This window comes from Muntiacus reevesi, chromosome 2 (assembly GCF_963930625.1).
Source record: "Muntiacus reevesi chromosome 2, mMunRee1.1, whole genome shotgun sequence".
In the NCBI taxonomy this organism is placed as follows: Eukaryota; Metazoa; Chordata; class Mammalia; order Artiodactyla; family Cervidae; genus Muntiacus; species Muntiacus reevesi.
The window spans coordinates 11036488-11052518 of record NC_089250.1 but is presented as its reverse complement, the minus strand read 5'-3'; the positions used below and the strand labels follow the sequence as shown (position 1 = coordinate 11052518).

The 16031-nt window shown below is 41.9% G+C and overlaps 1 protein-coding gene and 1 pseudogene across 1 annotated transcript in view; both read right to left on the bottom strand.

The window, feature by feature from the left end:
• Positions 1–16031, bottom strand: part of LOC136157103 (ankyrin repeat domain-containing protein 26-like) — a 117883-nt gene that overhangs the window by 12054 nt on the left and 89798 nt on the right. Inside the window, exon 31 of the mRNA XM_065919135.1 lies at positions 5160–5290. Coding sequence (XP_065775207.1) covers positions 5176–5290 — 115 coding nt within the window. The 3' untranslated portion in view covers positions 5160–5175. The remainder of the gene's footprint in view (positions 1–5159; positions 5291–16031) is intronic.
• Positions 10502–10582, bottom strand: LOC136161965 (U4 spliceosomal RNA; annotated as a pseudogene).

Genomic DNA, 16031 nt, shown 5'->3' with positions numbered 1-16031 from the left:
GGGGAGCCCCAAATAAGATACACAAATAACCAATACAAACATTAAAAAGATAATCACGGGTAAAATGTGGAGAAATTGGAAAACTTATACATTGCTGGTGGGATATACTATGGTGTAGCCTCTGTGAAAAATAGTTTGATGCTTCTTCAAAAAGCTAACCAGTAGATTATCATACAACCCACTAATTCCACCCCTAGGTATATACTGCAAAGAACTGAAAATGGCCTTAAACAGATTTGAACTCTACGCTTCACTGCAGCATTATTCACTATAGACAAAATGTAGAATAAAAAAGCCTTCCTCACCGAAAAATGCAAATAGTGGAAAACAATAGAATGGGAAAGACTAGAGATCTCTACAAGAAAATTAGAGATACCAAGGGACCATTTCATGCAAAGATGGGCTCAATAAAGGACACAAATGGTATGAACCTAACAGAAGCAGAAGATATTCAGAAGAGATGGCAAGAATACACAGAAGAACTGTACAAAAAGGACCTTTATGACCCAGATAATCATGACGGTGTGATCACTCACCTAGAGCCAGACATCGTGGAATGTGAAGTTAAGTGGACTTTAGGAAGCATCACTGTGAATAAAGCTAGTGGAGGTGATGAAATTGCAGTTGAGCTAGTTCAAATCCTGAAAGATGACGCTGTGAAAGGGCTGCCCTCACTATGCCAGCAAATTTGGAAAACTCAAGAGTGGCCACAGGACTGGAAAAGGTCAGTTTTCATTCGAATCCCTAAGAAAGGCAATGCCAGAGAATGTACAAACGACCGCACAATTGCAATCATCTCACACGCTAGTAAAGTAATGCTCAAAATTCTCCAAGCCAGGCTTCAGCAATACGTGAACCGTGAAATTCCAGATGTTCAAGCTGGTTTTAGAAAAGGCAGAGAAATCAGAGATCAAATTGCCAACATCAGCTTGATCATCGAAAAAACCAGAGAGTTCCAGGAAAAAAATCTATTTCTGCTTTATTGACTATGCCAGAGCCTTTACTGTGTGGATCACAATAATCTGTAGAAAATTCTGAAAGAGATGGGAATAGCAGACCACCTGAACTGCCTCTTGAGAAACCTGTATGCAGGTCAGGAAGCAACAGTCAAAACTGAACAGGCTGGATCCAAATAGGAAAAGGAGTATGTCAAGGCTGTATCGGAGAAGGCAATGGCAACCTATTCCAGTACTCTTGCCTGGAGAATCCCAGGGATGGAGGAGCCTGGGGGGCTGCCATCTATGGGGTCACACAGAGTCGGACGCGTCTGATGCAACTTAGCAGCAGCAGCAGCGAGGCTGTATATTGTCACGCTGATTATTTAACTTCGATGCAGAGTACATCAGGAGAAGCTCTGGACTGGACAAAGCACAAACTGGAATCAAGATTGCTGGGAGAAATATCAGTAACCTCAGATATGCAGATGACACCCCCCTTATGGAAGAAAGTGAAGAAGAGCTAAAGAGCCTCTTGATGAAAATGAAAGAGGAGAGTGAAAAAGTTGGCTTAAAGCTCAACATTCAGAAAACTAAGATCATGGCATCCGGTCCAATCACTTCATGGCAAATCGATAGGGAAACAGTGGAAACAGGGTCTGACTTTATTTTGGGGGGCGGCAAAATCACTGCAGATGGGGATTGCAGCCATGGAATTAAAAGACGCTTACTCCTTGGAAGGAAAGTTATGACCAACCTAGCCAGCACGTTAAGAAGCAGAGACATTACTTTGTCAACAAAGGTCTGTCTTGTCAAGGCTATTGCTTTTCCAGTAGTCATGTATAGATGTTAGAATTGGACTGTAAAGAAAGCTGAGCACTGAAGAATTGATGGTTTTGAACTGTGGTGTGGAGAAGACTCTATAGAGTTCCCTCTGACTGCAGGGAGATCCAACCAGTCCATCCAAAGGAGATCAGTCCTGGGTGTGTAATGGAAGGACTGATGATAGAGCTGAAGCTCCAATAGTTTGGCCACCTAATGTGAAGAGCTGACTCATTGGAAAAGACTCTGATGCTGGGAAAGATTGAGGGCAGGAGGGGAAGGTGATGACAGAGAAGATGGTTGGATTGCATCACCGACTCAATGGACATGAGTTTGGATAAACTCCGGGAGTTGGTGATGGACAGGGAGGCCTGGTGTGCTGTGATTCATGGGGTCACAAAGAGTCAGAAAGAACTGAGCGACTGAACTGAAAACGTAGAGATATGTCAAGTACCCATAAACAGATAGGTAGAGACCAAACATCTGAGATCAAGGTATTGCAGGGCTGGAGTCCCTCCAGAGATTCCAGCATAGAGTTCTGTCTTTTCAAGCTTCTGGGGTTCCAGGCATCCCCAGGCTTACAGCTGCATCCCTGCTATCTCTGCCTTCATCTTCATGTGGCTTCTCCTCTGTGTTGTGTCTCTCCTCTTTTGTCTCTTGTGAAGATGCTGTTAGCTGGATTGAGGGCCACTGCGACCCAAGATCTTCTCACCTCGAGATCCTTAACCACATCTATAGAGACACTTTCCCCGGATGTAGTCCTGGTCACATGTTCTGGGGGACACATCCTTTGGGGCCACCATTCAATCCATTTTCTATGTATAACGTAGCCCTCATTTTAGGAGATTACTAAGGTCACATATAGACTGGCACAAACAGCCTTGTCAGTGGGTTGTCAGAAGAATGAGGATGCTGGAATCACTTGGAATGGATCAAGGCCTGGCTTCATCAGGTGAGGGGGAAATCACAGCGAGGAGAGCATCATGGGTCTTGTTTTTGTTTCCAAAATACTGCATCGGGTTGGCATATGAGATGCACCATGGGGGCCTAGTGTGTTGTCAGTGCCTGGTGGGGGTATTGGACTTGGGCCAGGGCTGCGGGTGTCAAGGGGAATTAGTGTGGAGACTTGTCGTAGGTTCAGGAGGAGGGGCTGACAGTCACTCAGGCACATGGAAGTGGGAGCCTGAGAGGCACAGTGTTTCCATGCCCAACTTGGGTCCACACGCCCAAGTGCAGTAAAGCCGGTCTTCTGACACCAGGCTGTGGTGAAGGTAAGTGAAATGTTCATTGTAAAAGCAGCAATATGTAGAGGACAGATGGTTTGTGATTTAAAACCCCAAACTCCTTCAAGGGTTTCAGCAAAGCAATTGCAAAGGACAAGTGAGGGAGGGGGGTCACAGGTGTCAACTTAAAAAAATGCACAATGTGAGAGTTGCAAGTTAAGTTATATTTGGGCAAAATGAAGACTGTGGCCTGGGAGATAGCGAAACTGCTCCATAGAGGCAGGGGGGAAGGACAGTATAGATTTGATTTTGGTAAAGAAGGAATACATGCAATCGAGTACATTTTTTTTTAATAGAAAGTTTCTGCCAGTCTCATGAAGCTTCTGCTAGCCATGAGAAACCATCATCACCATGAAGGATTTTATTGTTCTATATGATGAGATACAGGAAGTGAGCTTATAAAATCACCTCCTGAGAATATCTACCTGAAGACCAGTCCTGCCAGTTCCCTGCTTCCCCAGAGCACAGAGTGTCTTATTTCTGCTCTCCACCCTGAGCTCCTTTCAGGGGATGCTGAAGACCAACAGCTACAGCAGCACATGACTGAGTCCTGGCAGAGGGAGATGGAAAGTGCCCATGGCAAGTGTCTGTCTGCAGCTGACACAGGGCGCATGATCAGCTGGCACACAGTTCTGGTGGATGGTAAGGTAGCACAGTTAACACATATTTTTAGGCCCCAGGAGCTCCGGGGCAATGTGCTCATGATCGCCAGGTAGTTAACTTCTTCCCTTTGGTGTCGGCTTTAGCATCTGCAAAGCAACTCAGGAAGTATGCATCGGAGACCGTCAATCTAGATATTTCAGAGAAGGGCTACAGCAGAGGATATAGGGGAAGGAGTCTGTCCTGGGAAAACCACATAGAGTCCTATTTGGTCACACCAGGTATCTGAGCTCAGCAACCCTGAAAGACGGGGCTGCCTCCTGGGTGTGGGGGGCAGCAGGATCACAGTCCTCTGAGGGGCCTGTTAGCCCCCGAAGTGAGATGGGGATGCACTGGCTGGACAAATGTGGCTGGCCTGGGAGAGGGACCTGGGCTAGAAATGTCACTGGAATTATCACAGGGAGGAAGAGCCAGAGCCAAGTGGGGGAAAGCGGATCGTAACAGACTCCACGCAGGTGACTGTGGTCCTGATGGAAGCAGTTCAGTTCAGTTCCGTTACTCAGTCGTGTCTGACTCTTTGCGACCCCATGGACTGCAGCACGCCAGGCCTCCCTGTCCACCACTAACTCCTGGAGTTTACTCAAACTCATGTCCATTGAGTCCATAGTGGTATGCAACCATCTCATCCTCTGTCATCCCCTTCTCCTCCTGTCTTCAATCTTTCCCAGCATCAGGGTCTTTTTGCAAGAGTCAGTTCCTCCCATCACATGGCCAAAGTATTGGAGTTTCAGCTTCAGCATCAGTCCTTCCAGTCTTTCCAGGACTCATTTCCTTTAGGATGGACTGGTTGGATCTCCTTGCAACCCAAGGGAGTCTTAAGAGTCGTCCCCAACACCACAGTTCAAAAGCATCAATTTTTCAGTGCTCAGCTCTCTTTATAGTCCAACTCTCACATCCATACGTGACCACTGGAAAAACCATAGCTTTGACTGGTCAGACCTTTGTCAGCAAAGTAATGTCTCTGCTTTTTAATATGCTTTCAAGGTTGGTCATAACTTCCCTTCCAAAGAGCAAGCATCTTTTAATTTCATGGCTGCAGTCAACATCTGCAGTGATTTTCGAGCCCAAAATATAAAGTCTGTCACTGTTTCTACTGTTTCCCTGTGGGGAGCCGGCCTGCTTAAGGCCCAAAAAGGCCCTGGGAAAGCCTTGAAAGAGGCCATTCCCTGTCCTGCCACCCCATGATAAAGTAGTAAAACATTTGCTGGGTCTCCTTTGTTCTTCCTTGAGAAAAACATAGTAGTGACCTTCACTTAGTGGTTTATCTTGGAATGCCAAAAACAAGATGTAAGCTTCTGCAATCACGTAAGACAAAGAATTGTATTGATGTGACAAACACCAGATGGCATTTTTTATGAACTATGTTTTCTGCTTGTACTAGTATAAAGGTAGCTGTTTTACTCAATAAAATCGCTGACTTGTCTAAAGAGCATTCAGCCCTCTCGACCCCATTCTTTACTTTCAGCTCTTCTTTCTCAGGCTTCCGTGCCGTGCCGTTGCGATCGCGACTTGTTCATTTTGCCGGCTGGTCCCGGCAGGTGGCGCCTGAACACGGACTCGATCGGACTACAGGGTCGCAGCCGCTGAAACCTGAGTACAGAGGGGATCCCGAAAAAAAAAAAAAAAAAAAAGAAAGAAAAAGAAACGTGAGTAGGATTTTTTTCAGGGCGGAGAGGGTTTTTTAGTCGAGAGTATAAACAATGGGTCAAGGTAGTAGTAGAGAGCTTTTTGTAACTATGCTTAAGACTATGTTAAAGGAAAGAGGAGTTACTCTTGCTAAACATAAATTAGAAAAGTTTTTGTTGTTTGTAGAAGAAGTTTGTCCTTGGTTTCCTGAGGATGGGACTGTGAATATAGAAACTTGGAAGAAGGTAGGGGAGCAAATTCAGCAGTATTATTCTTTACATGGGGCTGAGAAGGTACCGTTAGATGCCTATTCATTACGGACACTTATCAGAGACTGTTTAGACCCTGAAAATGAAAGCAAAAAATTGGAGACTGCGTTAAAGAATATAATTGGCAAACCTCCCACTTTGCCTACTGCTCCTCCTTTGGAGCATGGTTCTGATACAGCAGAAAACCCCCCTGTACAGAGTTCCTCTGACTCTGATTCTGAATTAGACCCTGCTGAGCAAGCAGATGATCTGTGGGAGTTATTTGCTGCTGAAAAAAACCGCTGTTAAAACACAAGCGGGCTTATCCCCTTTTTGGGAGGTTAAAGAACTGCTTACAACTGTGACTAAACGTCTTGATACTCTTAACCTAAAGCTTTTTTCCCAGTCTTATGTCCCTCTAATCAGTTACCATCGCAGCCTCCGTCCCTTATTGCCGGATTAGACCCACCGATTGCTGATATGTAAAAGGGGTCTGAGGCTCCCGCACAGGCATTATCTGTAAAAGCACCTCCGAACTGTCCCCCCTCCAACTTGCAATTCGCCAGGCGAGGCAACAGGGAGAAACCTTGGAAGGATTTCCTATCCTTTTCCCCGTCCTTGAAGACGCTCAACAAAGAAGGTATTATGAACCCCTGCCATTTAAACAAATTAAAGAATTAAAACAAGCCTGTGCCCAGTATGGACCAACTGCTCCTTTTACTATGTCCATCACTGAGAATTTAAATAGTCAATATTTACCTCCTAGTGATTAGAAGCAGGTCTCTAGGGCCTGCCTCTCTGGGGAGATTATTTGTTATGAAAATCAGAGTTTGGAAAACAACGTGGAACTTATGCGGACAGAAATAGAAAAAATGGACTACAAGTAGGCTTTGAAGTGCTTATCTGCCTTTTCCGGCTCCCAGGCTGATTTACAGCACTATGGCCTTCAAATAGCTCCTGAGAAAGTTCAACATAGCCCACCTTATTCTTATCTAGGTTTTAGACTGGAAAGGGAGACTTTTAAAGCTCAAAAATTGGAACTTCGTAAGGATAATTTGAAAACATTGAATGATTTTCAGAAATTATTAGGAGATATTAATTGGATTCGTCCCTATTTGAAAATCACTATTGGGGAATTAAAACCTCTGTTTGATATCCTTAAAGGACCTTCAGACCCCACGTCACCTCGGGTTTTGACTGATGAAGGACGCCAAGCTTTAAATATAGTAGAAAAAGCTTTGGCTGCTCAAACAAGCTCTCATTGTGATTATACAAAAGAATGGGGTTTGTATATACTTCCTTCTAAATATACCCCTACAGCTGTTCTTTTTCAAGATTCCCCTCTTTATTGGATACATTTGCCTGTTTCCCCTGCTCCGGTGCTCACCCCTTATTTTGATCTAGTCAGTAATCTTATCGCCAAGGGCCGTCAAGATTCCAGAGAATTATTGGGGAGAGACCCTTACTTTATCTGTTTACCATTTACAAAGGAACAACATGACTGGCTATTCCAGTTCAGTGATTCCTGGAATGCAGCCCTAGCTCATTTTGCCGGCAGATTAGAAAATCACTTTCCCGCTAATAAGCTGCTACACTTTGCTAGTCAACACGACTTTGTGTTTCCCTCCGTAGTTGTTTCGCAGCCGCTTACAGACGCAGTCACCGTATTCACCGATGGATCCTCAAACGGGAAGGCTGCTTATGTTATTAATGGTACTGTTACCTCCTGGTTTACAGGCTGTTCCTCTGCACAAGAAGTAGAATTATGCGCCGTGTTTGCTGTTTTACAACATTTTGCCTCTGAACCTTTGAATGTTTTTTCTGATAGCCATTATGTTATTAGAGCTCTTAACCAATTGGAAACTGTTCCTTTTATTTATACTGTTAATTCAGTGATTCAGCAACTGTTTCTCGATATACAAGCTCTTTTACATCAAAGGACTTACAGCTGCTTTTTTGGCCATATTCGCACTCATTCGAATCTACCTGGAGCTCTTGCCTCTGGAAATGCATTAGCTGATTCAGCCACTCATATTTTCCTTTCCCAAACCCAACTCGCAGAACGTTCTCACCAATTACATCATCAAAACAGCAATACCCTCAGATTACAATTTAAAATACCCCGTGAAGCCGCCAGGCAAATAGTTAAACGCTGCTCTGTTTGTCCTCAATTTTTTTCTGTTCCTCACTACGGTGTGAACCCCCACGGCCTCCTTCCCAACCATTTATGGCAGGTGGATGTTACTCATGTTCTTCCCTTTGGTAAATTGAAATATGTTCATGTTAATATAGATACTTTTTCTGGATATATTTTTGCCTCTTTACAAACAGGAGAAGCAGCTTGACATTGTATCGCACATTGCCTTGCAGCTTTCTCCGTTATGGGAACTCCAAAGACCATCAAAACGGACAATGGACCTGGATATACTTCTGCCGCTTTTCTTAATTTTTGCTCCCATCTCTCCATCTCTCTTAAAACAGGCATCCCCTACAATCCCCAAGGCCAAGGCATCGTTAAACGAGCTCATCAGACATTAAAACACCAGCTATTAAAACTAAAGAAGGGGGAGTTATATCCCCTCACACCATATAATTACTTACATCATGCCCTTTTTATTCTTAATTTTTAAAATTTGGACTCTGAAGGCAAGACAGCAGCACAGCGATTCTGGTCCCTAGCCGCTACCAACAAACCTTTCGTAACTTGGAAAGATCCAATTACTAATCAATGGCATGGCCCTGACCCTGTTTTGATATGGGGGCGGGGACATGTTTGTGTTTTTCCACAGGATGCTGAAGCACCGCGCTGGCTCCCGGAGAGGCTGGTACGCCAGACGGAGAGGGTCGCTGACTGCTCGAATGGAGAGGCTGCAGATACAAGAGAGGAATGTTCTGCCAACAAATCAACAACTACATGAGTTCGTGGAACGAGCAAGACACATTGCTGCGGATACAATCAATCCACACTCTTCCCCATCCTACCTGGTGCTTGCATTAGCATGCGTTGTTATGAATCAAGCCTTTCCTAGCGCTGAAGGAAATGTTTTTCTCTCTTGGGCTCATTCCTATGCTGATTTTTATAATACCTCTGTTTGTTGGGTATGCACTGCCATGGCTTTGTCAGTTGTAAATGGCTTACCATGGTGGGTGTTGCCAATAAGTCAGGAAGAATTACCTGCGGTGTGTGAATTTTTAAAACAAATATAAGCAGATTTACCCTAGCCTTAATTCTCTTAATATTACAGCTTTGACCTGGTGTAATTTGAAACCTTATGATTCCCGGATAAGATTTGATGCCAACCAAAGTTTTAAGATGATTTCTGCTGCCTTTAATCAGTATGTTAATTCCTCCAGTAAGGGACAAGATCACCCCAGCCGAAATTTTGGGGACTATTATCAGATTTGGGATGAATACTTTTGGATGACCCCGGAGAAAGGACAGTTGCTGAAACAAGCAGACATTTGCTGGGAACAACAAGAACATCAACCCAACTTTGGAAAAAGAAATTTAGCCAGACATTTGTTAAAGCATATGGGTATTACTCCTAATTCTTTGTGTGAACGCATAATTGATGTTACTTTTTCTGTCAAAACATCCACGCCTTGGCCAGGATCTGATTGGCTTTATAACCCAGGCATCAGATGGGTTGCTTCTAACGGAACAAAATGGATTTGTGGTCCTAATGTCTGCCCATGGCTGCCTGTGGGCTGGGTAGGACGGTGCAGCCTTGGATTTGTGTTTGCTCCTGGCCGCATTAGTCATAAGCCCATCAAGAACCCTGCCAACCTTCCCTTTTTGAAAGCGAGAAGGTCTCAATCTGTATTTCATTGGTATGATTATTTGACAGCAGTATTTGTTCCCTCTATTGGGATGGTTGACATAATGGCCCATGTAGATGCTTTAACTAATTTTACTCAGCAAGCCTTACTAGATACAAAGAAGGCTATTGAAGCTTTAAATGAAGAACAGAAACAAATGAGAAAAGCTGTTTTACGAAACCGAATGGCCCTAGACATTATTACTGTTGCTCAAGGTGGGACCTGTGCTATAATAAAAGTAGAATGTTGTGTGTATATCCCAGATTTATCTTCCAATGTGTCTGATGCTGTAAATGATCTTCAACATCAAATACTTTCTATGCAGGATTCCTCCCTTTCTTTTTGGGAGCAAGTTAAATCCTGGTTTGAGAGTGATTGGTGGAAAAACCTGCTCATAGTGTTTGTTATTGTACTCTGTTTTCTTTGTTGTGGACCATGTTTTTTTACAATGTATTATGAATTTAGTTACTAAAAGAATTATGAAGTTTTCCCATATTATGAAAAAATAATTTTGTTTTCCTTTTTCTCAAGGAATGAGTAGGGAAGCTCGGCTTTTTAATAAATAAAAAAGGGGGAGATGCGGGGAGCCGGCCTGCTCAAGGCCCAAAAAGGCCCTGGGAAAGCCTTGAAAGAGGCCATTCCCTGTCCTGCCACCCCATGATAAAGTAGTAAAACATTTGCTGGGTCTCCTTTGTTCTTCCTTGAGAAAAACATAGTAGTGACCTTCACTTAGTGGTTTATCTTGGAATGCCAAAAACAAGATGTAAGCTTCTGCAATCACTTAAGACAAAGAATTGTATTGATGTGACAAACACCAGATGGCATTTTTTATGAACTATGTTTTCTGCTTGTACTAGTATAAAGGTAGCTGTTTTACTCAAAAAAATCGCTGACTTGCCTAAAGAGCATTCAGCCCTCTCGACCCCATCCTTTACTTTCAGTTCATTTTTCTCAGGCTTCCGTGCGGCTGCGATCTGGACTTGTTCTCTTTGCCGGCTGGTCCCGGCATTTCCCCATCTATTTGCCATGAAGGGATGGGACGGGATGCCATGATCTTAGTTTTCTGAATGTTGAGTTTTAAGCCAGCTTTTTCACTCTCTTCTTTCACTTTCTTTTTTTTTTTTCCAATTAGCAATAATCGCGCCTCGGATAAACCTCATTGGCTACGATACTGCCACTGCGCAAAGCTTCCTCTTTCACTTTCATCAAGAGGCTCTTTAGTTCTTCTTCGCTATCTGCTATAAGGGTGGAGTCACCTGCATATCTGAGGTTATTGATATTCCTCCCAGCAATCTTGATTCCAGCTTGTGCTTCATCCAGCCCAGTGTTTCTCCTGATGTACTCTGCATATAAGTTCAATAAGCAGGGTGACAATATACAGCCATGAGGTACTCCTTTTCCTATTTGGAACCAGTCTGTTGTTCCATGTCCAGTTCTAACTGTTGCTTCCTGACCTGCATACAGATTTCTCAAGAGGAAGGTCAGGTGGTATGGTATTCCCAACACTTAAAATATTTTCCAGAGTTCTTTGTGGTCCACACAGTCAAAGGCTTTGGCATAGTCAATAAAGCACAAGTAGATGTTTTTAAGGATGATGGAAGCAACTCTGAGCCAAGAGGAGAGGCTGTCAGGGGCTCAGCTTCATTCTCTCGCTCCTTTGCTTATCTGTAAATTCCTAATCCTATAGTGAAGAGCCTGGCTCGCGCCATCTGCTGTTTATCAATTTATTTCTCCTCTTCAGATTGTATGTAAGGTGGTTTCAGCATTGTTAGCTGCTACACCCTGGAAAGAACTCCATGAAATAAAGCCCACTGTTTATGGAAGCCTATTGAAAATAGGACACTGAAAGATGAACTCTCCAGATTGGTAGGTGCCCAATATGCTTCTGGAGATCAGTGGCGAAATAACTCCAGAACAGAATGAATTCAGAGATGGAGCCAAAACAAAAACAGCACCAGCACCTGACTGGTGATAGAAGCATGGTCTGATGCTATAAAGAGTAATATTGCATGGGAACCTGGAATGTTAGGTCCATGAATCAAGGCAAGTTGGAAGTGGTCAAACAGGAGATGGCAAGAGTGAACATCGACATTTTAGGAGTCAGCAAACTAAAATGGACTGGAAGGGGTGAATTTAACTCAGATGACCATTCTGTCTACTACTGTGGGCAAGAATCCCTTACAAGAAATGGTGTAGCCATCACAGTCAACAAGAGAGTCTGAAATGCAGTACTTGGAAGCAGTCTCAAAAAAGACAGAAGGATCTCTGTTTGTTTCCAAGGCAAACCATTACCGTGAATATCACGGTAATCCAATTTTATGCCCCAAACTGGAATGCTGAAGAAGTTGAAGTTGAATGTTTCTATGAAGACCTACAAGACCCTTTAGAACTAACACCCAAAAAAGATGTTCTTTTCATTATAGGGGATTGGAATGCAAAAGTAAGAAGTCAAGAAACACCTAGAGTAACAGGCAAGTTTGGCCTTGGAGTACAGAATGAAGCAGGGCAAAAGCTAATAGAGTTTTGCCAAGAGAACACCATAGTCACAGCAAACACCCTCTTCCAACAACACAAGAAAAGACTCTACACATGGACATCACCAGATGGCCAACACCGAAATCAGATTGATTATATTCTTTGCAGCCAAAGATGGAGATGCTCTATACAGTCAGCAAAACAAGACCATGAACTCCTTATTGCCAAATTCAGACTTAAATTGAAGAAAGTAAGGAAAGTCACTAGACCATTCAGGTATGACCTAAATCAAATCCCTGATGATTATACAGTGGAAGTGAGAGATAGATTTAAGGGACTAGATCTGATAGACAGAGTGCCTGATGAACTATAGATGGAGGTTCGTGACACTGTACAGTTTCAGGGAGTGTTTGATGGGAGGATTCCTACGTGCTGTCTCTCATGAGCCCTTTGTCCCTCTTCAAGCGGAACAGCACGCTGCTCCCAGGGACTGAGGTCACTGTGTGAGGCAGGCTTGGGTCTCCTTTAGTAAACATTCTCTTTAGGACAAAACTGCTTAGTCTCCTTCCCCTTCCTTGAGATATGGATTGCCTCCTGACCTTGTGACTAACATTACCCCTTGTTCCCTTGGTAACGGTTGCTGTACGTTTGGTTTTCTGAGCTCTATCATTCCCGAAAGAAGCTTCTTGTACCACAGCCTATATATACTCATAGGAAAATCATTAAAGCACCTTTGCTCCATCAGAGCTTAGGTCCCCGGGTCTTTTTTGTCTCTCTCTCTCTTTTTCTCTTTTACTTTCTTATTGTCGACTCCGTACCACCAGGTTCCGGTCTATAAAGGACCCCAACAAATGGCGCCAAGGAACAGGGACACTGGTATAGGTGGTGTATCGGGCGGAGTGACTCGGGGACCTATTGAGGTCGGTAAGTACTAGGGCATGGGTCAAACGGCTGGCCAGCCCCATTATTTTTCTACTTTACTTCACCATTTGTTTACATTTCAGGGACTTCTGGTTTCACGCCAATGAATAGAGGCGTGCCTTCAAACAGTAGTTGAACATAATCCTTAGTTTCCTGATAAATGCAGTTTTGATTTAGAAATTTGACTCCGGGTCAAAGAAAATGTCAAATGAGCAGCCAAAAAAGGAAATAATATTCCACTTGATCTCTAGCCCCTATGGGCTCTTATTAAAGCTGTAATTCTGCCATTTCAAGGTACATTCTAGCCCTTCCAATATTCAGCAACAGACAGAACACTTATTACATAAATATAAATTACATGATTAAACTTTACAAAAGGCCCAATTAAAACAATACAAAATATCTCAAAATTTTCTCACTAGCCCTGCCCCGGCTGCTCCAAATGCTTCTTCTCTGCCAACAGTCGCAACTCCAGAAGTCTCTCCTTTGTTGGAACCTAATGAAAAGTTATGCTAATTTTTAAGCTAGATTAGAAGCTGCTATTTCCCGTACTGTAATCAGAGAAGAAACCAAAAAACAGCTGGAGAAATTACTTGTTTATGAGAATGCAAATCAGAAATGTCAAAGAGCTATAGCTGCAATTTGTGAGACTAGTACTATTACTGATTATTTGAAGGCTTGTCACAATCTAGGATCAAAAACTTTAAAAATGCAAATACTAGCTGAAACAATGGCTACTACCTTTCAAAAAGGGAAATGAAGGATACTTTACATGTGGAGATAAAAACCGTTTAGAAAGGGACTGCCCTAAGAAGGCTAATAAAAAAAACCTCCAAAAATTTGCCCTTGCTGCCAAAGAGGAATGCATTGGGCCAAAGACAGTTAATTTAAATTTGATATTGAAGGAAAACCTATTCCAGGAAACTCCAAACAGGGGACCTCCCAGGTCCCCTACAACAAAAACCAGGGGCAAATTCTATCTTTTCCCTCAAACCCTCAACGTCCAGCAGTACTCCCATTAATATACCAGCCCTAAATGATTTTTTCCTTTACCCTTAAGCAGTTCCTTCTAGAATACCTACTGGACTTTTTGGACCCCTGCCCCCACAAACCTTCAGTCTTTTACTTGGCTGATCTAATTTGGCTTCTAAAGGAATTACTGTTCACCCTGGAATAATTGATTCAAATTATAAAAGAGAAATTCAAATTATGATGTCAGCTCAGATTCTATGGCAATTCAAAAGGGGGGACAAAATTGCTCAACTACTTCTTTTGCCTTACATTTCTATTAACTCCTCTAATAATGTACAGACAGGCAGATTTGGCAATACAGATCAAAAACAATCCTTATGGACATCATTGATATTTAAATATGTCCGACCAAATATAAATATCAAAATTAATGGTAAAAGATTTTCTGGTCTCCTCGGCACTGGATCTAATATTATTATTATTTCCAAACACTTGTGACCCAAATCCTGACCTATACAAAAGGTCTCTTGCCAAACTGCAGGAATTTCTCAAACCAAAGTACAAGAAATTTATCAAAATATTCAAATCTACCCATATGATAGACCAAAAGGCCAACCTACAGCATTAAGACCTTATGTGATAGATGCACCCTTAATCTAATAGGAAGGAACTTACTTATGCAATGGCAAACTCAGATATACATTCCACATTTCTCCTAGGGGCCACTGCTCATTGTTAAACAAACAAAGCAAGTATTAAAATAACTGAGAAAAATTATGAGCCTATTTAGACAAAGCAATGGCCCCTTATGAAAGAAAAATTACAAAGCTACTAAAGAACTTATAAACACACAATTAAAATTGAAACATATTGAGGAATCTTGCTCTTTATGGAACTCTCCTATTTTTGTTATAAAAAAGAAATATAACAAATGGTGTCTCTTAACAGAGTTTAGAAAAGTTAATTCTTTTATTAAACCTATGGGTGCATTGCAACCAGAGATCCCATCACCTACTACTATTCCTCGAAATTGGCACATTATTATTACTGATTCACAAGATTGCTTTTTTAATACACCTTTACACCCTTTAGACCGGGAGAGATTCACTTTCTCTCTCCCTTATCCTAATCATATCGGGCCTCATAAAAGATTTCAGTAGACTTTGTTACCTCAAGGTATGCTTAAAAGTCCTGCTACTGCTGCTGCTAAATCACTTCAGTCGTGTCCTACTCTATGCGACCCCATAGATGTCAGCCCATCAGGCTCCCCCCATCCCTGGGATTCTCCAAACAAGAGTACTGAAATAAGGTGCCATTGTCTTCTCCATAACAGTCCTAGTATTTGTCAAAATTTTGTAGCCAAGGCTTTACTTCCTATGTGACAGCAATTCCCTCATGCATATATCATTAATAATATACTATAGCTACAAAAAGGAGAAATGATATTTTTGACACTGAATGGCTATGATATTCTTTAGACTCTGGAGAAAACTGATTAAAATAAAAAATCTTTTTTGAAATTGCAAAACCGGTTCTTCTTGCACGTGCAGTTAGGAAAATGTTAACTTGTTAAAACATTTTTTTGGAGCTCCAGTTCTGCCTGGGAAACAAAAATAGGCCTGAGAAAAAGCCTTAAGTTAACTCTTATCATGTCCTTGGGATACACAGCCCACTCTATCTAGGACTCCAGCCATTAACAAATTGGTGGAGCTCAAAATAAATAAATAAAACAAAAAGGTATTTTAAATTTCAAACGGAGAACTATGCCTATGTATCTAAAATTATCTATGTCTCAATGTATGTCTTTGTTTCTGGATAATATAAAGTTAATAAGCTCTATTTAAATTCAACTTCACATGAACTGAAAAGTATTCAATATTAAATATAATGTTTATTTAAATATAAATATAATTTAAATATAATTATTTGTTAATCTAATTAAGACATGTCTTAAGTCATCAACATTATATAATACTTTTGTTATGCCTTGGTTTGGGGTAAACTAAGTTTGTCAACAAAAAGGTAACTTTATATATATATACAAATATATAGAGGAGATGAAAACTTTTAGATAAGCTCTATTAGAAATAATTATATTTTTAATAGAATAATCTATTATCTATAATCTAAAGCAATCTCTTAGGATTGGAGTGACTTAGGTTGCTGGAGTTGTACTGAACTAAATAGTGGAAGTTTGTTGAATGGCTGGGTCATTTCCAAATGAAGTGGGATTTTGAAGCATTAATTGCTGAACATTGGCTTACTCTTAC